Source organism: Notothenia rossii (assembly GCF_949606895.1).
Source record: "Notothenia rossii genome assembly, chromosome: 11".
NCBI lineage: Eukaryota > Metazoa > Chordata > Actinopteri > Perciformes > Nototheniidae > Notothenia > Notothenia rossii.
Window position 1 is genome coordinate 59,535,630 of NC_136910.1, and position 22,500 is coordinate 59,558,129.

The 22,500-nt window shown below is 42.6% G+C and overlaps 1 protein-coding gene and 1 long non-coding RNA gene across 6 annotated transcripts in view; both read left to right on the top strand.

Annotated features, from left to right (window-relative positions):
- On the top strand, positions 1–1,398 carry LOC307025179. The gene is made up of 2 exons (XR_013804101.1): positions 1–101; positions 1,035–1,398. It is a non-coding gene; the product is annotated as an uncharacterized lncRNA (long non-coding RNA).
- Positions 1,399–9,246: 7,848 nt separating this feature from the next.
- gpat3 (glycerol-3-phosphate acyltransferase 3) overlaps positions 9,247–22,500 on the top strand; it is a 16,473-nt gene continuing 3,219 nt past the window's right edge. The window contains exons 1-12 of one of the 5 annotated variants that reach the window (XM_079657839.1): positions 9,247–9,387; positions 11,265–11,443; positions 15,056–15,122; positions 17,029–17,317; positions 17,570–17,644; positions 17,772–17,861; positions 18,071–18,164; positions 18,634–18,675; positions 19,100–19,215; positions 20,402–20,457; positions 20,853–20,938; positions 21,041–22,113. In XM_079657839.1, the coding sequence (XP_079513965.1) occupies positions 9,312–9,387; positions 11,265–11,443; positions 15,056–15,122; positions 17,029–17,317; positions 17,570–17,644; positions 17,772–17,861; positions 18,071–18,164; positions 18,634–18,675; positions 19,100–19,215; positions 20,402–20,457; positions 20,853–20,938; positions 21,041–21,136 (1,266 nt within the window). In that variant the 5' untranslated portion in view covers positions 9,247–9,311 and the 3' untranslated portion in view covers positions 21,137–22,113. The other 4 variants (XM_079657838.1, XM_079657837.1, XM_079657835.1 and 1 more) reach the window with 4 other exon arrangements.

A 22,500-nucleotide genomic window follows, 5' to 3' on the forward strand; every position in this document is an offset into this window, starting at 1 on the left:
TCTCTCTCTCTCTCTCTTTGAAGCGCCATGCTTTCTGCCATTTAATTTACTTCATATCAGAGGGACTCGATTCTGTTCAGTGTGATTACTACCCTCCAATGGTGAGTCCGCATTCTACACATAAACGCTCATAATACTGTCCATTTGTTCTATATCTACTATTGATCAATTGTGTAACCAGACATCTTTGCAGAGATCCGAGAAGGAGGAAGTACTCTCTTCCTTTACTTACTAAAAAAGAAAACACAACAGTCCAGAAATACTCCATCACAAGCAACATCCCTGCTTTCAAAATGCCACTTCAGTCAAAATACAGAAATATCTTTAGTGAAATATACGAACAGTACTTCATGTGCAAAACGAAAGTGTTCACAGTATTGTATTATCATGGAGAAAGAGATTCACCAAGAGATACGTAAAAGAGCATTTTAATGTTGTAATAGATACTGGGTGAATAGTAACACAGTACTGCATCATATCATAGCAGAGTATGTGTGTTCACTTGCTACTAGTAACTGTGAGCGTTAAATAAATGGAGGAAAACATTAGCCTGAAATCAAATGAAAAATACTCAAGCAAAGAAAACTCATGTCAAAACAGTGCGTTTGGAACTTGAGTGAGTTTACTAACGGCCCGTCCACACTACAGCTTCAAAAAAAGCTTGCCGGCGGGCGTGTCTGAAGCTCGACCAACAACCAATCACATGAATCTCCCGCCCCAAGCAGCGGTTTGATTGGCTAGCGCTTGTACTGGCATATGATTTGATTGGCTGACGCTTCCACCGAAAGCTTCAGAAGCTTCAAAAGTTGAACACTGCTCAACTTTTGCTGAAACGCCAGGAAAGCTCCGCTCTGCTACCCACAATTCAGTTCGGCGAAAAGCGAGGCAACGTGACGTCACCCCATTCAAAGTGAATGGGGTGACGCGTTGGAAAGCGTTTTTGAAGCTGTCGAAGCTGTAGTGTGGACGGGCCGTTACTGTCATGACTGGCAGCATTTCACTTCCACTGACTCTGTTGGGTCTGCTCTCAACAGAACTCTACTGCCCTCGGCCATGGTGAGCAGGAGCCCATATGTAGCCCCGGAGATGCTGTGGGGCTTCCTTCCCCCCCTGCTGTTTGTGATTGTGGCCATCCTCCCCTTCCTCACAAAGAAAGGCAGCGTCATACGCCCCCACTCCACTCATTCCACTGCCCCGGATCGGATGCAGAGATCCACCCCATTTGCCCCTGGGCCCGTCCTGAGCCCCAAGACGAGAGGCCTGAGATACACACAAGGAAAACGTGTATTTGTTACCGACTTCAAGACTTGTAAAACAGTCTGGAATGTAATATGTGGAAAATTAGAAAGTCTTTAAACATATTACAAAGTAATGTCCAATAAACAATCATGGTTTCAATCGTGGGGTGCAGCTTCTTCTGTCATTGAACTGCCTGAGCAGCCGTTTGGGTTTTGATCAGATAATACGTGAGACTTCCTCAAAGGGACCTTTTGTGCTTTTGGTTTCTCCTTTCCTTTAGTGAGTTATATGTGACGCTCTGTTAGGTAGGTAGGTAGGTAGGTAGGTAGGTAGGTAGGTAGGTAGGTAGGTAGGGAGGGAGGGAGGTAGGGAGGTAGGGAGGGAGGTAGGGAGGGAGGGAGGTAGGGAGGGAGGGGCTGGTGAGGCACTGACTCTTTCAGAGTCAGATTTACAAATATTATATTTTGACCTTAATCAAAATATTTGGCTATTTTCAAAAGCTTTTTTAGTCTGATGCTTCGATTCATTTTAAACAGACCGTTCAACAAAAGGATACCCAACATCTAAATATTGTTCTTTCTTTGTAAGATCCCATTTTCATTCCAATGGTGGTCTTACCTTGACTTGAAGAGTAAGTCCATGCTCTCCTTCTGGACAACAATCTCTATTAGTTTTTTGTAAAAGTCCTCCTTATCTTCCTGTAGTTTCAAAAGTCTAGCTTGTTGTTTGTGTCTACCGTCTCTGTGTAGAATAACAGTAGCAACAAGAACCTGTGGGCTCACGTGCGCCCCCTTCAGTGCGGCAGAGGTTATGGCTGTCTCTCCTGGTGCTTTTCTCATTCCCGTTGTTTGATGAGACCAGCGAGCCTAAATATCATATATACCTTAAATAAGTTATTTAGAGACTATGGATGGCGAGGATAAATGTAATAAAGGGATCTACAAACATTACATTGGTGACCTACAGTGAGATGGTAACAGGCATGAGCTTAGGGCCCGCTTTCCAGACAGTTTCTGTGGGGTGACGCATTCTGAGGTGAGGCAGAGCTCATCTGTGCCTCACCTCACCCCACAGTAACTGGCTTGAGCGCGCTCACAAAATAAGTTCCGCGCTAAATTAGTGCCCGCGCTCCAGCCAGTTACTGTGGGCTTACGAGAGGCAGAGCTCGTCCCTGCCTCACTTCTCATCGCTACCCGTAGTTGTAGCGGAGCTCGGCAAATTTGCTGATTTTGACTTTAAAAATCGATTGGAATCATACATTAATCACATTTACATCACAGATCAGTGGAGACATTTTATTATTATTACTATTTAGTTTTTCTTTAGTTGTTTTTCCGTTACATTGGAGTATGACAGGTGAGGCTCTGACTGCACGTCGCTGGATCTTACTAAGAAAGAACAATCCAATATTTAGATGTTGCGTATCCTTTTGTTGAACGGTCTGTTTAAAATGAATCGAAGCATCAGACTAAAAAAGCTTTTGAAAATAACCGAATATTTTGATTAAGGTCAAAATATAATATTTGTAAATCTGACTCTGAAAGAGTCAGTGCCTCACCAGCCATGAAGCTCACCGCACGTCACTGGTAGGTAGGTAGGTAGGTAGGTAGGTAGGTAGGTAGGTAGGTAGGTAGGTAGGTAGGTAGGTAGGTAGAGAGGGAGGGAGGCATGACCCCCAATAATATGAGATTGGGGGTCATGCAGAGTAACTATTATATATGATATGATATATTATATGGCAAATTCAAAGAAAGTTTAAAATAAAATATTCCAACAAGAAGAAAACCATGAATAAATATCCAGGGAGCTTTCTGGATTATTAAAGTAGTTTTATTGTTTTTCTGGTCACATAGTAGACAACGTGTGATACAACATTAAGCAAACGTATCGTGATTTAGGAACGGTCATTTACTAACAAAGAGACAAACATGCATAATGCACAAAACTTATCAAATAAAGACAAAAAGCTCAATATCTCTTCACAAAATGAAGCACAATTCTTAGTAAATTAGAACAATCCTTAACTATGAAATTGATTGAATCTTATGAAATGTTTATGGCAATCATTATTAACTTCAAGCTCAATAGCTGATTACCACACGGGGCAGAATACTTGTAAACTAGGAGGATGTTTTAATTATTAAATCAGGCAAAAGTTTTATGGATTTAAGGAAAATGTCAAAATACAAAAATGGGCAGAATTCTTAAAAAGCTCCCTCAAACAATCACAATGACATAATATCAAAATGAATTACAACTCAAATAAAACAAATCCTTAATGATATATAATAAGCGCAAATCTCAATTACAAAACTAAGCCTGCAGTAAATAGGACATCATTTAATAGAAAAACATTTTTTTGACCAAATTAAAATCAATTAAAACAATTTTCTTCAAAGCCAAACTTAGCTGAATTCTTATGAAACAAAAGAAATGTGTTAATTTCTAAAATGTCAAAATACTTATGAAATCCTTAAACACCAAAAGCGTTGGAAGTATTCATTTTTGTTTTTAATTTGTATGATAATAATTTTTCAGCAACATTTCAGGCTAAACTTCTCAAAACATTTGATTAAACTGAGCTTTGAATGCTTGTTGAATTAAAAAAAGAAATAAAATACACCAACTCTCGATGTGCTCAGATCCACCAGCAGGTGGCGCTGTAACACCTTTCTCCTGTTCTCTCTGGATTCACTGGCATCAGGTATTGCAAAGCAGATTTCAGAGGATATTTGACTAGTTTTATTAAATATATGACATTATTCAGCCGGGGTTGCTGTGTCTTTGGTTTCAAACTGCACCGACTGCTTTGACTTTTCAAATTCATCCAAATGTGTGAGTCGTTGTTAAAGATCTACGTCTTAGAAGCAACCAATGGGCTTGGAGCAGACAGGAAGTCAGAGAAGACATATTGATGGTGTGCGTGGTATTTCAAGTTGAGAACAAGGAAAATATGCTATCTTTTTACTGTGATGTAACAAATCCAGCCTGCTTTGGTTAGAATGTGTATCTGCCCCTTTCACACCACGGCTTCTCCGGTTCTAGCTCCGTGCTAGAGCTTTTCTGGTTCGGAACCGGTTCTTCGGTTCAGCTCCCGCTCTGTTCACACTGCTCAGAGCCCGACTGGTGCTGCGTCATAGCGTCATCGTTAGCGTCATGGCGTAACCGCTTGCTCACCTGCTTCATAAAGCCAAACCGCGCAGAAACCCCTCACATCGCCAACAACAACAACAATGGCCGATTGTATTGAAGCGCTGCTCGTTTTGCTCTGTCCAAACGAAATGGAAGAAATGGGACGACTTTACCAACTTTACAGTCGTTATATGCTACATTCAAAAGTTCTTACACGGTAACACAGTGGGCCAAAATAAAAAAATGGGTACTAGTCGAGGGCCGGACTGGTTCAATGTTTATTGCAAAACGTATTGAAATGAATTTATTGCACATATTAAACCTGGAACTACGAAAGCTCAAATGATTTCCTATAAAAAGAACATTACACAGGGTTAGGCTTTTTGTTGTTGTGAGAGGTTGATCTCGCCCCCACCCCCGCCCCTGCCCCCGCCCCCGACGTAAGCGGGACGTATGTGCGTGCTTTCTAGACCGACAACTTTTTGGTGCTTGAAACTAACCGGATTACGGAGCGGTGTGAACAGGATTTTTTTTTGCTTTTCAGGCTCTAACCGGCCCTGGAAACGCGTTAGGGTGAAAGGGGTGTGTGTGTGTGTGTGTGTGTGTGTGTGTGTGTGTGTGTGTGTGTGTGTGTGTGTGTGTGTGTGTGTGTGTGTGTGTGTGTGTGTGTGTGTGTGTGTGTGTGTGTGTGTGTGTGTGTGGGTCTTTGGAGGTGCTACTCTGTGCTCCCGGAGCTCTTCTGCAGGAACATCCAGGTCATCATAATCCAGCTCAATGTCCTCCTGTCGGCTTGGACTCCGCCCCCTGGTGGCCTGGAGAGACATGACAGCACACACTGAGACTTCCTGCATCACTCCTGTTCAATAACACACACTGTTTCATTCAGTCAGTGGAACAACAACATGTTTCAGTCCCTCATCATTCAGTCAGTGGAACAACAACATGTTTCAGTCCCTCATCATTCAGTCAGTGGAACAACAACATGTTTCAGTCCCTCATCATTCAGTCAGTGGAACAACAACATGTTTCAGTACCTCATCATTCAGTCAGTGGAACAACAACATGTTTCAGTCCCTCATCATTCAGTCAGTGGAACAACAACATGTTTCAGTCCCTCATCATTCAGTCAGTGGAACAACAACATGTTTCAGTCCCTCATCATTCAGTCAGTGGAACAACAACATGTTTCAGTCCCTCATCATTCAGTCAGATTCTTGTTCTGTTTTCTGTGATATATTTTACTCACCCTCAGTTGCGCGCGCTACTAAAGAGACGTGTTACCATGGAAACCAAACAATGGTGTATCTCAGTATCTGTATTAAAGTCTGAGTGGAAACAGTACTGAGTAAATCTGATTATGTGAGAAATATGACCCCGGGAGAGGGCAATGAAATCGGGAGTCTCCCGCGAAAATCGGGAGGGTTCACAAGTATGATGATCAGGGTCATCTGTCACATGATCAGGGTCATCTGTCACATGATCAGGGTCATCTGTCGGCCTGGTCTTCAGTTTGCTCAGTGGTTCAGATCTATAGAAGCAGAAAGAGTTAGAGGACATGTTGAGGACATTCTGAGTCTCTCTGTCCCTGCCTGTGTTGAACAGTCCATTAAAGATGAGACTAAAGTTTATATAATACTGTCTTTAACTTCTCTGAGGAACTGATGAAGAAGATGCTGATGGTTTCCAGATTACAGGAACTGGAGGTTTCCTGTTTCCATGACACCAGGCTGTCCTATCAGATGCTGTCAGATCAGATTCAACTTTAACTATGTGTTAATCTGTGTATGTCACACTTACATGTATGAGATCATTAAGTGCCTTGTAACTTCTGTTTTATAGTTTCACTCCGTTTGAATATCAGTGGACTGCAAATAAATCAATAAAGGAGCATGGCTGCTCATTCCCTGGCTCTCAAAAGAGTTGGGCTGGCTGTTTAATCTATGTTCACTGTTATGTTCCCTACTGAGCTAGGGGAACCAAAGGGAAGTAACAAAATATAAAATGACCGGGCGAGAGAAAGAGGAGAGGAAACTGATCTCTGAAGCCACAAGCAGCTCTTTGAATGGACAAAAGAAAAAGGGCTCACCAGCCAACTTGAATATACACTGGAGCACATCTCCTAATAATTAACAGAACACAGGTCTCACACAGAGACAGAGACAGAGACAGAGACAGAGACACCATGCTGCACACATGCAGCCAGAGGAGAAGGAGAGAGCCACTGCAGCTTTCCTCAGGTCCTTTATGGAGGCCCTGATTGGGGATTGGGAGCACCTGGGGGAGAGGCTGCACCTGGAGACAATCAGGGAGAGAGAGAGACACACACACGCACACACACACACACACACACACACACACACACTACGGCACGTAACATTCACACTGAGACAGTCCAACACAGAGAGAACAGTACACCTAGTGTGTAAGTACATACGAGCAGGTCACACAGTATGATCAAACATCAACTCTGTTCAAAATCTGGTTTTATTAGAAAGTGCAGGCTGCATGTGTTCTCAGCCTTGGAGAAACTTGACATGTGTTGGTCTGTGTCTGAACCTCTCTTTAGTGGTTCATTAATAAAACAGATATTTCAACGTGAGTCTACTTTGTTCATGTGCTGTTGAGGTTCATGTCAGTAGCTGTGTGCTATAATGTATTTACAAAGTGTGAAGAGGAGGCAACTTTAGAATAGGGAACCTGTTCAGGTCAATTAGAGTCAAACTACTAGCTTATTGGTGATGAACAAGACTTCACTTTAGAATAGGGAACACGTTCTTAAATAAATACCTAATTTTGAGTTATTTAGACACAATTAACACTTATAGTTTCACATCTTGTTACATAAGAAGAGATCATATTTGTTAAGTGTTATTATGGGAGAATTACTATTCTTGTGGTACTGCTGCCTTATTAGGCCCATATTGAGCAGAGCTATTAAGACCCCAACTCATTTACAACAACTTCCTGACTTGTAACAGATAAGCACTAATTAGAGGGTTATTGAGGAAAAACTCTCAACTGATGGCTTATTACTTTTAGAATAAGGTCATGTAGAATAAGGCATTAATAAGTGTTTTATAATGACTAATAAAGAGCCACTATACTGCTAATATGCATGTTAATGAACAACTAGTTGATGGTGAATGTGTGTACCTTAATATAAAGAGTTACCAATAAAATATTAGTTTTATTCCTTAGACGTCTAATCCAAATATTTGGATTTTTTAGAAATAAAAAGAATATATAAAAAAATCTCAATTAAAACAATTACAAACACGTTAGTAAAATACTTGTCTTAGTTATACAAATAAAATATAACGTTGCAAAAACAATAAAAAAAAAACTGTACACAAAATAATAATAAATATCTAAAATAAAAAACAATATATCCGCCATCTTTGTTGTTGTTCTTCACTGTGGTGACGTCAGGAGCGTCTCTACGGGGTCATATTAAGATGAAAAAAAAAAACTTAGGAGATATTTTGATGACAAACTTTGACACATTTATAAGAAAATTTCTGAAATGAATACCTTAGTTTCAAAATATTGCAATATTATCACATTACACATTACATTTAATTTAGCTGTAACAATAAGTGCAAAAACCAAAAAGATTCAAACCCTGATAGTTAAGGAAAGCGCAGATATTTAATAAAAGTTAAATAATAAACAGAGTATGTGTTTAAATAATTATTAAACTTTGCAATATCATTAATAATGTTTGCAACTTTGTTCAAACAACAATTGCATTATTCGAAGTATCTAAAATAATGATTTTGTATTGAAGAATACCGATTAAAACCTAATAGACATTAAAATATGTTATACAAAGTTAAAGTTAAAAGATTACTTGGTATACCAATATAATGAGAAACGCTCTGGAAATAATTAGTTAGAAACGAAGTAATAACTAAGAGATACTTATCCATGTTTTAAAGCTCACATGTCATGGCCATCTCCACTGATCATAGTTCCATTGTTGAGGTCTGTGCTCAAATAGAAAAATACTGTGCAATGTTCCAAACTCACATTGGTTTCTCAGCATCTCTGTAAAGTATGTGTATTCAGCAGTATTCACTTTCTCCACCAAACGGCTCACTGCAGCTCCTCCCCCCCCCCCCCCCCCCCCTCCGTGATTTCCTTGTTTAGCGACACACAGCCAAACACAGCCAAACTCAACCTGAACACACACAAAGTCACAACCGAAATAAAAACAATAAGTGTGTCTTGATATTGAGTAAGAAAAAGGTTTATAGGTTGATAGACGCTGTGAGGATGGGTCTGCAGAGACTGTCTGTTATCAGCCTGCAGCACGGAGCAGAAATCAGCAGGGCTGCCTGCACTGAGTGTGTGTGTGGATTGGTCAATTTGGACCAATCAGCGGGGGCTTAACGTAACGGCTCCGCGGACGTAATGTAACGGTTCCACGGATTGGCCCATTTAGTTCCGGGTACGTGCTTTCGTAAGCAAATGGTTGATGACATCATGATGACGTTTCACCAAAGAGGCGTTTTGGGGAGGTCTTCTCTGTGTTAGAGTTTTACTCGCTACAGGGTGTACTCTGAGGGTTTTGATTCTGCAGACCGTTCACATGCAGAAAAACCTTCATAGCACACAAGGGGACGGGTGATAACCAGAAGAGCATGACATGGGACCTTTAACTCTTCATTTTGAGATACTAGCTCATTATTTGTGCGAAACCAAGTCATTGTTTTGAGATACTAAGTCTTTAATTTGCCGATTACTAATAATGTTTTCAATAATAAATATTTTGGCAAAATCTTGTAAATATTGTGGAATAAAATCTCATATTTGGTTATTTTGAGATTCTAAATGATTAAATATACATTGTTTTCTCATCACATGATGTTATTCCCCTCTCTTTGGCACAGTTGGTCTTCCATACAGGGGGCGGGGCTTAGGGTCCGCTGACTCTCTGCATGTTGGGAAACAAAACCAGCTTCTCTGATCCAACTGGGCATCAAACTCTAACTGGGACAGATTCACCGAATACCAGGTAAATATATACAGTATATATATATACAGTATATAAATATATATATATACAAATACATGTTATATGTAGTTGTTGTTGTTTGTGTCCCTGCTGTTTGTTCTTCAGTTTTCTTTACATAACTCCGTCTAACGGGACTCCTAGTACTTTTCCTGCTGCTGGTGTCAACATGTGGAAGTACATTCACTTAAAATACAAGTTTTTTATACCATAAATACAAATATAATAATGTAAGACTCATCAAAAACAAGGTCCAGGAGATAAATGTACTGTCAATACTATTAATTATACACAATGTCCCGCTAACAATGGTAAATATACATCATAACATGTAAACAGCATTTGAATGTAAAACCTGTTGCAGATGTAACTCCTTTGTATGACCTACTGTTTATAAAGCTATATACAAAGAAGTATTTAAGGTAATCACGTTTTTTGGACAAATAAATCGGAAATAAAAGTACAATATTTAACCCTTTGCTATACAAAACTCAATTAAAATACCTTTTGGTTTAGTCAATTTGCATATTTATAATATTCTATAAGCCTTTACTTTGATTAAAGAGACAGATGTTTGCTGGAGGTTATAGAGATGAACCCGATTCAAATATCATTCATACATATTCATAAAAAGCATGAAAATGTACTTTTTTAATTAGCATAACGCTCTGGTTCTCCTGCTCTGGTTCTCTGGTTCTGGTTCTCCTGTTCTCTGATTATCCTATTCTCGTTCTCCTATTCTCCTGTTCTCCTGTTCTCCTGTTCTCTGGTTCTCCTGTTCTCTGATTATCCTATTCTCGTTCTCCTATTCTCCTGTTCTCCTGTTCTGGTTCTCCTGTTCTGGTTCTCCTGTTCTCCTGTTCTCCTGTTCTCCTGTTCTGGTTCTCCTGTTCTCCTGTTCTCCTGTTCTCCTGTTCTCTGGTTCTCCTGTTCTCCTGCTCTGGTTCTCTGGTTCTGGTTCTCCTGTTCTCTGATTATCCTATTCTCGTTCTCCTATTCTCCTGTTCTGGTTCTCCTGTTCTCCTGTTCTCCTGTTCTGGTTCTCCTATTCTCCTGTTCTCCTGTTCTCCTGTTCTCCTGTTCTCTGGTTCTCCTGTTCTCCTGTTCTGGTTCTCTGGTTCTCTGGTTCTCCTGTTCTCCTATTCTCCTGTTCTCCTGTTCTCCTATTCTCCTGTTCTCCTGTTCTCCTGTTCTCCTGTTCTCCTGTTCTCTGGTTCTGCTGTTCTCCTGTTCTCTGGTTCTCCTGTTCTCCTGTTCTGGTTCTCTGGTTCTCTGGTTCTCCTGTTCTCCTATTCTCCTGTTCTCCTGTTCTCCTATTCTCCTGTTCTCCTGTTCTCCTGTTCTCCTGTTCTCCTGTTCTCTGGTTCTCCTGTTCTCCTATTCTCCTGTTCTCCTGTTCTCCTGTTCTCCTGTTCTCCTGTTCTCTGGTTCTGCTGTTCTCCTGTTCTGGTTCTCCTGTTCTCCTATTCTCCTGTTCTCCTGTTCTGGTTCTCTGGCTCTCTGGCTCTCCTGTTCTCCTGTTCTCCTGTTCTCTGGTTCTCCTGTTCTCCTGTTCTGGTTCTCTGGCTCTCTGGTTCTCCTGTTCTCCTGTTCTCCTGTTCTCTGGTTCTCTGGTTCTCCTGTTCTCCTGTTCTGGTTCTCTGGTTCTCTGGTTCTCCTGTTCTCCTGTTCTCCTGTTCTCTGGTTCTCCTGTTCTCCTGTTCTGGTTCTCTGGTTCTCCTGTTCTCCTGTTCTGGTTCTCTGGCTCTCTGGTTCTCTGGTTCTCTGGTTCTCTGGTTCTCCTGTTCTCCTGTTCTCCTGTTCTCCTGTTCTCCTGTTCTCCTGTTCTCCTGTTCTCTGGTTCTCCTGTTCTCTGGTGCTCCTGTTCTGTGGTTCTGTGGTTCTGCAGGTGATGGCGTGACCCCCCCCCCCCCCCCCCCAGTGATGGAAGGTGTTGCGGTGTGGCTCTTCCAGCTGTGGATGTTTGTGGTTCTGTTCTTCATCATGTTACCCGCCATGTTCGGCCTCTCTCTGGGGGTCACCGGGGTCTACATCCAGGGCCTGGTCCACATCCTGGAGGTAACATTCTACTCTACTCTATTTCTATTTACTTACACTATTTTAGAGCTCACCTGTTCTATAGAATCCACTTCTCCATGTCTCTTCTACATCAACATGTGTCCCCTCTTCTACATCAACATGTGTCCCCTCTTCTCCATGTCTCTTCTACATCAACATGTGTCCCCTCTTCTACATCAACATGTGTCCCCTCTTCTCCATGTCTCTTCTACATCAACATGTGTCCCCTCTTCTTCATGTCTCTTCTACATCAACATGTGTCCCCTCTTCTCCATGTCTCTTCTACATCAACATGTGTCCCCTCTTCTTCATGTCTCTTCTACATCAACATGTGTCCCCTCTTCTTCATGTCTCTCTACATCAACACGTGTCCTCTCTTCCTCATGTCTCTTCTACATCAACATTTGTCCCCTCTTCTTCATGTCTCTTCTACATCAACATGTGTCCCCTCTTCTTCATGTCTCTTCTACATCAACATGTGTCCCCTCTTCTTCATGTCTCTTCTACATCAACATGTGTCCCCTCTTCTTCATGTCTCTTCTACATCAACATGTGTCCCCTCTTCCTCATGTCTCTTCTACATCAACATGTGTCCCCTCTTCTTCATGTCTCTTCTACATCAACATGTGTCCCCTCTTCTTCATGTCTCTTCTACATCAACATGTGTCCCCTCTTCTTCATGTCTCTTCTACATCAACATGTGTCCCCTCTTCTCCATGTCTCTTCTACATCAACATGTGTCCCCTCTTCTTCATGTCTCTTCTACATCAACATGTGTCCCCTCTTCTTCATGTCTCTCTACATCAACACGTGTCCCCTCTTCCTCATGTCTCTTCTACATCAACATGTGTCCCCTCTTCTTCATGTCTCTTCTACATCAACATGTGTCCCCTCTTCTCCATGTCTCTTCTACATCAACATGTGTCCCCTCTTCCTCATGTCTTTTCTACATCAACATGTGTCCCCTCTTCCTCATGTCTCTTCTACATCAACATGTGTCCCCTCTTCTTCATGTCTCTTCTACATCAACATGTGTCCCCTCTTCTTCATGTCTCTTCTACATCAACATGTGTCCCCTCTTCTCCATGTCTCTTCTACATCAACATGTGTCCCCTCTTCTTCATGTCTCTTCTACACCAACATGTGTCCCCTCTTCTTCATGTCTCTTCTACATCAACATGTGTCCCCTCTTCTTCATGTCTCTTCTACATCAACATGTGTCCCCTCTTCTTCATGTCTCTCCTACATCAACATGTGTCCCCTCTTCTCCATGTCTCTTCTACATCAACATGTGTCCCCTCTTCTCAGTGTCTCTTCTACATCAACATGTGTCCCCTCTTCTCCATGTCTCTTCTACATCAACATGTGTCCCCTCTTCTCCATGTCTCTTCTACATTAACATGTGTCCCCTCTTCTCCGTGTCTCTTCTACATCAACATGTGTCCCCTCTTCTTCATGTCTCTTCTACATCAACATGTGTCCCCTCTTCTCCATGTCTCTTCTACATCAACATGTGTCCCCTCTTCTCCATGTCTCTTCTACATCAACATGTGTCCCCTCTTCTCCATGTCTCTTCTACATCAACATGTGTCCCCTCTTCTCCATGTCTCTTCTACATCAACATGTGTCCCCTCTTCTTCATGTCTCTTCTACATCAGTAGGTGAGTAGGGTTGGGTGCCGAGAACCGGTTCCGGTTCAGAACCGGTTCCGGTTCAGAACCGGTTCCAATATTTCGATTCCAACGGCATAATTTAGAAATGTGAATTTCGGTTCCGCTTTTCGATGCCTGAGGAAATGTTTCTCCCCGCTCTCCGTAGCCTACTGTATGACTGCGGCGGGGCGGGGCATGTAGCGTTGAACCTACACTTCCTACAGCGTAAGCTGAGACCAGGGCCGGCTCGTCGCACTGGCGTTAGAGATGTTCGCCTAGGGAGCCAGATCTGTGGAGGCGCTGCGCTGGCAGCTCTGGGAGAAAAAAACATGTTTTGACCGTTGGGGCTCATCCTAATGTTCGGCCTTGATGGAACAACATTCATAATGAAGTCAATGTAACACCCTTTTCACCCGGTTACACGTTTCATCTGCCCTGTACGATGGGCGCTGTAAGTGATGAAAGTGGGGGATGTTGGCTTATCTGGCGCCCTCAGCTCACAGCTAAAGTGAGAGTGAGCGAGGGAGAGAGGGAGGGCGCACCGGTACCAGCGCTGTTGTTATTAGAATCTGGTGCTAGCTGCTCTAACGGATATTAGAAGAAGATGTTTCTGGAATGATGTGGGTGTTTAGAGTTCAACCCCCTAGATCAGGTCTCTAGTCATTCTGAACAAAGCGCACCAGATTGAACATTTTACTTTAAAGTGTTCAAACCTTTCTTCCCGGTATGCCTGAGAAGGCAGATATGCTTGTTTTTCTCAACAAGAGCTGTTTTTAAATGGGGGGGGGTTCCTTTAAAAGCTGCACTGTGGCACTGTTGTAGCTTCAGTGGTTCTCAGGTTACAGTTCCATAGCAGTGAATATAAACAGACTGAATGTGAATATTACTGTGAACTAAACTGTGTAAAAGTTTCTCCAATAAATGTAATTTTTTTTGGTGGAAGAAGCATGTATCATTCTTTACCCCTCAAAGAACCGGAACTGAAAAGTAGAACCGGAATCAGAATCAGAATCGTGGAAATTCAAACGATACCCAACCCTATTATGAGGCAGTGTCCCTCTAGTGCAGGGGTGGGGAACCTTTTTCCTCTCAAGGGCCATTTCAATTTTTACAACATCCTTCGAGGGCCGTACAAATTATTGAACTCAACGTCTGCTTAAAAAACTCAAATCACAGCCCATTCATTTCACCTTTCTTTCATGCTGTGCAAAGAAAAAGCAAAAGCAACGTCTTAATCCAGATATTTATTTTACAAATCACTTCCCTTTCAAATTGTATTCTTGTTTATTAATAACAACTTTTTTTACTGTCATATTAGTATTGTGTACCTGTTTACTTTATTCTCTTATTTTTCTATAACTATAATGATCATATAAAGATGTGCCTTTACCTCACTGGTTGGAGAAAAAGCTTCTTCTATTCGTTAGCATAGCTAGCTAACCAGATGCTAATAACAACAAAGTTATTGACTGTATGATCAGTATGACAGATGAACAGATCGCCACTGGGCTTTCAACTAAAGACACAGCCACGCAGACACTGCGGCATGTGTACAGCTCCTTATTGGTACTGACATTTGTGAAGTCCCGGCCCGGAGCCGCGTTCTGGTGCTCTCCGTTAGAACTACACTCCTGTCAGACGAGACATATACCACGTGATGACACGTTAGGCTCGTGTTGTGTTCAAGGACCCTGACCTTGGCCAGGAAAAACAAGCTTGTTTAATTATTTTGCGGTCTAGATTTCTTGAATTTTTGCGTGTGTTTATAAAGTACCTCGCGGGCCGTACCAAATGGTCTCACGGGCCGTATACGGCCCGGAGGCCGGAGGTTCCCCACCTTCCTGAGAGAAACTGACAGTATGACCTCGTTCTTCTCAACCCGCTTCTCCCCGATTGCTCCACATGTTTGTCGAGTTGTGAAACATGTCGGAGGTGGTGTGACATCCCAGTGTGTTTGCAGTGGGCGACGCTCCGGATCCAGAGGGAACGGGAGCAGCAGAGCGGCGTTCCCGATCCTCTGCCCAACGGTGAGACCCTCAATAAAGACCCTCATTAACGAGGCGTCATCAGGGGTTCATTGGGCCGCTGGGAGGCCGAAGGGGGAGAAAACACGTGAATAAATGCATGAATTCAATAAATAATGACAATCCATAACAATAAAGTCACATGGAATAATATCAAGAATAAATATACAGCATCCACTTCAAATTAAACAATTAATTGTAAAAAAAATTGGCATATCATTAATATTAGTAATAAATATCTACATTAAAAGAAATACATAAATTATAAATATATTTAAAAAAAACGTTTTAAACAAAAGACTCATTTAATAAAACAGCAGTTTGTGTACTAGTTAATAATGAAGTACATATATACAAATTAATAATAAAAACAAATATATCATCAAACAATAGGCGAGGTACCCCTGTGCAACATACACTACAACATGTAAAGAATACCAGTTGATGATATAAATAAATGAAATACATATTACAATCTAACAGAACAATTCAAAAAAGGACAAAGCATGATCACATTTATTAGATGTTTGAATGACTTCTTTAAGGAATCAGTGCCGTTTCTTTCTAGGCTTTGAAACTCAGATATTCATTAATAACCAAACGAGCTGCACATCAGGGGTTAACCCGAGCAGCTGCACTTCCTCTCAGGAGGACGTGGTGTGTGTGAGGGTTACCATGTGACGCTGTGTGTGTGTGTGTGTGTGTGTGTGTGTGTGTGTGTGTGTGTGTGTGTGTGTGTGTGTGTGTGTGTGTGTGTGTGTGTGTGTGTGTGTGTGTGTGTGTGTGTGTGTGTGTGTGTGTGTGTGTTTGTACTGTTGCATAGTTCAGTGGAACAAGAGTTCACTGAAACTCTTTGTTTTAACCCTTTCCCTTCAGCTCCACTCACAGTTGGAGAAACCACTCTACTAACTTTACATGAATGCTAATCTGATTATTAATATTAGTTTATAAACTCTAAAAGACTAAATCTAATATATTAATATCTTATCTGAGGTAAATCTTTACTCCTAATGTTTGATCATAACTACTAACTCTGTTTAAGGCCATTAGGTGTTTTTATGAACATTTTCTAATTTAAATGTTTTTGAAATATTAAACACTAGTTAATAATTACTAAATATGATTTAAAACAGAATAAAAACAAGAGGAGGAAAAAATAGAAAAAGCAAACAAACGTGATCATTATAGTTCATATAAATAAATAATAATAAAATGCTTAGAAAACATGGAAACAAAATAAGAAAAACTTGAAAAAGATTTAAAAAAAGACTAAATTAAAGAAAACAATTATATTATATATATTATATTATGAAACATTTCTGTGTTTCTTCCCACAGGAATCATTGAGCGTGCAGTTTTGCTTTATTGGGGGGGTCTGGGGGGGTCCGAAAACCCTAGGGTTAAACCCTAACCCTAACATGTCACCCATTGAGCCTGTTTGGGATGCTCTGGATCGGCGTATACGACAGCGTGTTCCAGTTCCTGCCAATATCCAGACACTTGGCCCAGCCATTGAAGAGGAGCAACATTCAACAACCTGATCAACTCTATGCCAAGGAGATATGTTGCACTGCGTGAGGCAAATGGTGGTCACACCAGATACTGACTGGTTTTCGGACCCCCACAGACCCCCCCAATAAAGCAAAACTGCACGTTTCAGAGTGGCCTTTTATTGTGGCCAGCCTAAGGCACACCTGTGCAATAATCATGCTGTCTAATCAGCATCTTGATATGCCACACCTGTGAGGTGGGATGGATTATCTCGGCAAAGGAGAAGTGCTCACTATCACAGATCTTTTCAGATTTGTGAACAATATTTGAGAGAAATTGTTATTTTGTGTATGTAGAAAATGTAAGTGTTGCATTTATATTTTTGTTCAGTGTAGTTATAAAAATGTTTCTCCCACAGGAATCATTGAGCGTGGAGGGGGCTCCATGCAGGAGGGGGTGGGGCGCCTGCGGGGCGACGCCCCCCCGACGGGCGGTCTCTTCTCCCTCAGCGACGCTCTCTTCTTCTACCAAACGGGGCTGGAGAGCATCGTGGACGATGCGGTGACTCAGCGCTTCTCCTCCGAGGAACTCAACTCCTGGAACCTGCTGACCAGAACCAACCAGAACTTCAGATACATCAGCCTGCGCCTCACGCTGTTCTGGGGGGTCGGGGTGTTCGTCCGCTACGGCCTGCTGCTGCCCTTCAGGTCCTTAACGAGTCTTTAATGAGTCACTCACTAGTCTTTAACGAGTCAGGTAATAATCAGAACTTCAGATACATCAGCCTGTTCTGGGGGGACGGCCTGCTGTTTCCATTCAGGTCCGTAACGAGTCCTTAACGAGTCCTTAACGAGTCCTTAACGGTTTTAGGACGTGTTCCTGCAGATCTGCCTCTAAAAGGAGCACTAGTTAACCTGAAGGATGCTGATTGGTCAACGTGTCTCCATCTGGTCTCTCAGGGTCACTCTGGCTGTGATTGGTCTCTCCTGGCTCGTCATAGGAACCGTTCTGGTGGGGCTGCTGCCGGAGTGCAGGTACAGAAACAAAGAAACACAGCATAGATATATATATATACATAAATATATACTATATATATATATATATATATATATATATATATATATATATAATATAATGCATAATATCTGTTCTATGCCTCAGTGGGAAGAACTGGCTGAGTGAACTCGTCCATCTGACCTGTTACAGGGTCTGTGCCAGAGGACTGTCAGCCACCATCCTGTACCACAACAAGTAAATAACTAGTCTTTAACAAGTCATTAACGAGTCACCATCCTCTACCATACCAAGTAAATAACCAGTCATATAACATGTAACGAGTCACTATCCTGTACCACAACAAGTCAGTAGCAAGTCTTTAACGAGTCATGAACTAGTTATTAACGAGTCACTAACCTGTCCCAGATCTAGTCTCTCTAACAGAGCTTCCTCGTGTCTCTCAGAGAGAATCGCCCTCAGAAAGGAGGGATCTGCGTGGCCAATCACACGACGCCCATCGATATCGTGATCCTGGCCAACGACGGCTGCTACGCCATGGTGAGGGTCTTCATTACGTCTGATTATACAGGGAGAGACTAATATACAGAATACACCATCCTGTACCATAACAAGTCCAGAACAAGTCAGTAACAAGTCTTTAACGAGTCAGTAACAAGTCACCATCCTGTACCACAGCAACTCAGTAACAAGTCCAGAACAAGTCAGTAACGAGACATTAACGAGTCAGTAACAAGTCTTTAACAAGTCAGGAATTGGAATCAATGTGTAGTTCACAGAAAAAGATACCAGATGAAAAAAAAACACGGTTAGCAGAGATGCTAATTTACCTGAGACATGTAATAAAAAAACAGAAACATTGCAAGTTCAAAAGTGCACATGGAAAACAAGAGAAAATACATTGGACTCTATGTAGTGATGGGGGGTCTGTGGTCCAACAGGTGGGTCAGGTTCACGGGGGTCTGATGTGGGTCTGATGGGGGTCTGATGGGGGTCTGTGGTTCAACAGGTGGGTCACAAGGCTCTGATAGGGCGGTCTGTGGTCCAACAGGTGGGTCAGGTGCACGGGGGTCTAATGGGGTGTCTGTGGTCCAACAGGTGGGTCAGGTTCACAGGGGTCTGATGGGAGGTCTGTGGTCCAACAGGTGGGTCAGGTGCATGGGGGTCTGATGGGGTGTCTGTGGTCCAACAGGTGGGTCAGGTGCACAGGGGTCTGATGGGGGGTCTGTGGTCCAACAGGTGGGTCAGGTGCACGGGGGTCTGATGGGGGGGTCTGTGGTCCAACAGGTGGGTCAGGTGCATGGGGGTCTGATGGGGTGTCTGTGGTCCAACAGGTGGGTCAGATTCACGGGGGTCTGATGGGGGGTCTGTGGTCCAACAGGTGGGTCAGATTCACGGGGGTCTGATGGGGGGTCTGTGGTCCAACAGGTGGGTCAGGTGCACGGGGGTCTGATGGGGTGTCTGTGGTCCAACAGGTGGGTCAGGTGCACGGGGGTCTGATGGGGGTCCTGCAGAGGTCCATGTCCAGGTCCTGTCCTCACGTCTGGTTCGAGAGGTCGGAGATGAAGGACCGCCACACCGTCACCAACAGGTACGACTGAGCATGGGTAGATTAAAGTGGCAGCAGTGGAAACAGATATCAATGAGTTAAAAACAAACTCGTGTACACAATGCCAGATACACAGGGGAACTGTAATCCCTTTATTCTGAACTGAACACTTCTGCATTGCATTATGTTCACACATCTGCTTAAGAATGGAAAGGCTATTACTTTGCTTCATGCTGCTAGCTTTATAAACGTATTAACCTGGGAAAGAAAATGGTGTATGGCTTTTTATTAAAAGTGTATTAAGCTTCATTAAGTTTTAGCTTGCTATATAGATGGCAGACATTAGCTGGCCTTCTTTTTAGACAGACAGCTAACAATAGATAGACAGCTAACGTTACGCTTCAACTTATTTGTTACGCTACTTTCTAGCTAACAAATATCTAGCTGTTAAGTTTAAGTGAACAGGTTGTGTTCACTGGATCCTCCAAAGATTGACAACTTGCTGTTGATGACGTCACATTCCCATTCCCTACTGCTAACGTCAGCTAGCTATCATTTTAGATAGATATCTAACAATAGCTTGCTTGTAACAAAGAGTGCTAACGTTAGCTAGCCATCTTGTAAGATAGATAGCAAATAATAACTAGAGAATGCAATTCCTGAAGAAATTGCTAGTGGGAATGCTTTATGCTGAAAAGCTGACTCTAAACTGCTGAAATGTAATGTGTAAGAAGAAAGTGAAGAATTTAGATTGAAATGATACATGAACACTGGGGGCTTGAATGTGTGATGAGAGAAGAAAAGAAAAGAAAAGAAAAAGGCTTGGGAAAGCAGCAGAATATTGGAACTGCAAACTTCTGAACTAACTTGATGGTGAATGATCTGTAGCCATGCCAACGGCATTTGATGACATCCCATAATACGCTTAGATGTTGAAGATTTTCTACATTGACTTCAATGGTTAAAAATGTGATGTATTATGGGATGTATCTCTGGAATTATGAAAGTTATGAATGAGAAAAGTAATAGCCATCGATTCCCGACCGAGCTGAACGTTTTGATGTTTGAACGGAGTTTCTGCGATGTTCAATGCGGGAGGAGAAGACCGGCAAAATAAGTCGGTGGAATAATAAACTTTTAGTCCGTAGAAGAACAGTTAGTGGGAATGCTGATAACATCCTGTTTACAGCATTCCCACTAACTGACTGAACCTGCCCTCTGTCTGCAGGCTGAGAGCTCACGTTGCAGCGAGGACTAAACTCCCCATCCTCATATTCCCTGAAGGTCAGTCTGATGGTGGTGATGGTGATGATGAAGATGAATGATGATGGTGATGATGATGATGGTGATGATGAAGATGAATGATGATGATGATGATGATGAAGATGAATGATGATGATGATGATGGTGATGATGGTGATGATGAAGATGAATGATGATGATGATGATGATGAATGATGATGGTGATGATGATGATGATGGTGATGATGAAGATGAATGATGAAGATGGATGATGATGATGGTGATGATGGTGATGATGATGATGGTGATGATGAAGATGAATGATGATGATGATGATGGTGATGATGATGAATGATGATGATGATGATGATGATGATGATGATGATGATGATGATGATGATGATGATGATGATGATGATGATGATGATGTGTAACAGGAACGTGCGTCAACAACACGTCAGTGATGATGTTTAAGAAAGGAAGCTTTGAGATCGGAGGGACCATTTACCCGGTCGCAATCAAGGTAAACAAACACCAACCTGTTGGGGAATCGTTTGCTCAGGTATTCAACCTTTGACCCAGTTCATCCTTTTCTCCTTTCACCCTCTCCTTTCCCACGGCATAGGTCTGGGCCTTGGGTGTTTCTGCTATCTCTCTTAAGGGGGAGGAGCTTGGGATCCTTGTTGTTGTTTATGACCGAGTACAAGCTGCCATGAGATAGTTTATTGTTCAGAGCCATCAAGAGGCCCTTCTTTTCTGGAACGTATTATTTTCTGTGGGCGACAGCTGTAGTTAGATTCAGGGTCTGCTGAGTCTCGCTGATGAGGAATGTGGATTATTAAAAAATGTAATCACCAAAGCTCCAGCTCTCCCTTTTCTCTATGAATTTAATCTCCAGTGATCCAGAAGTTTCCATCTCACTCACCAACAAGCACGTCTTATATAGAGGTGCAGGAACGAGTCCTAAAACCCGGAAGTGAGTCAGCATTTCTCCACTTCCTGTCCCCTCGTCTCAGAGCCAATGGGATCTCTCCATAGGGTTTAGGAAGATAGCCGAACTAAGATCTGTGATTGAGACACGTTGAAGAGACGGATCACGTTTTGTTCTACATTAAATCATCAGCAGTGACCCCACTGGTGATCTCTGAAGAGTGGACGTGTCTGAGAAACGATGGTTGTTACCAAGTGGCTGAATAGGACTACAGAGGTCGTGGAGGCCGTTGTACGTCATTACGCCGAACACGTAAACACTCCTCTAAGTTAGTTTCTGTTCTGCTTGAGAGCAAGTCCCTGCCTCCTGCAGACTGTTCAAACAAACGCTTCAACTCGTTCCATCTAGAATCTGTGTGTTTGAATATGGATCTGAAGTTGGCGTGACGTTGAAGTCGTGCTGCTGGACTCGGCTGTAGCTCCTTTATAGCATCACGTTAGCATTTTGCTTCTGGACATTAGATTTATGATTAGAACATTATGAGAGTAGACATGTGGAGATTATCCTGAACAAAACGTGCATTCATCAAACAGGCTAGTTTCCACAGACATTATTTCCAGCTATTTTCCTCTGGAGAAATCCTGTAGCATTTTTGTCGAGGAAACAGCAGCTTCCTTCAGGGTAAATACGTCCTCCCTGCACCGCTCTATTACCTTCCGGTTTTAGAGTGTATAAATCCACTTCCTGTCTGTAAATCCACTTCCTGTGTTTAGTATGACGCTCGCTTCGGAGACGCCTTCTGGAATAGCTCCAAATTCAACATGGTGAGCTACCTGCTGAGGGTGATGACCAGCTGGGCCATCGTGGTGAACGTGTGGTACCTGCCCCCCATGGAGAGACAGGTAAACAACCCCCCCCCTCCCATGGAAAGACAGGTAAACAACCCCCCCCCTCCCATGGAGAGACAGGTAAACAACCCCCCCCCTCCCATGGAGAGACAGGTAAACAACCCCCCCCCCTCCCATGGAGAGACAGGTAAACAACCCCCCCCCTCCCATGGAGAGACAGGTAAACAACCCCCCCCACCCCATGGAGAGACAGGTAAACAACCCCCCCCCCATGGAGAGACAGGTAAACAACCCCCCCCCTCCCAT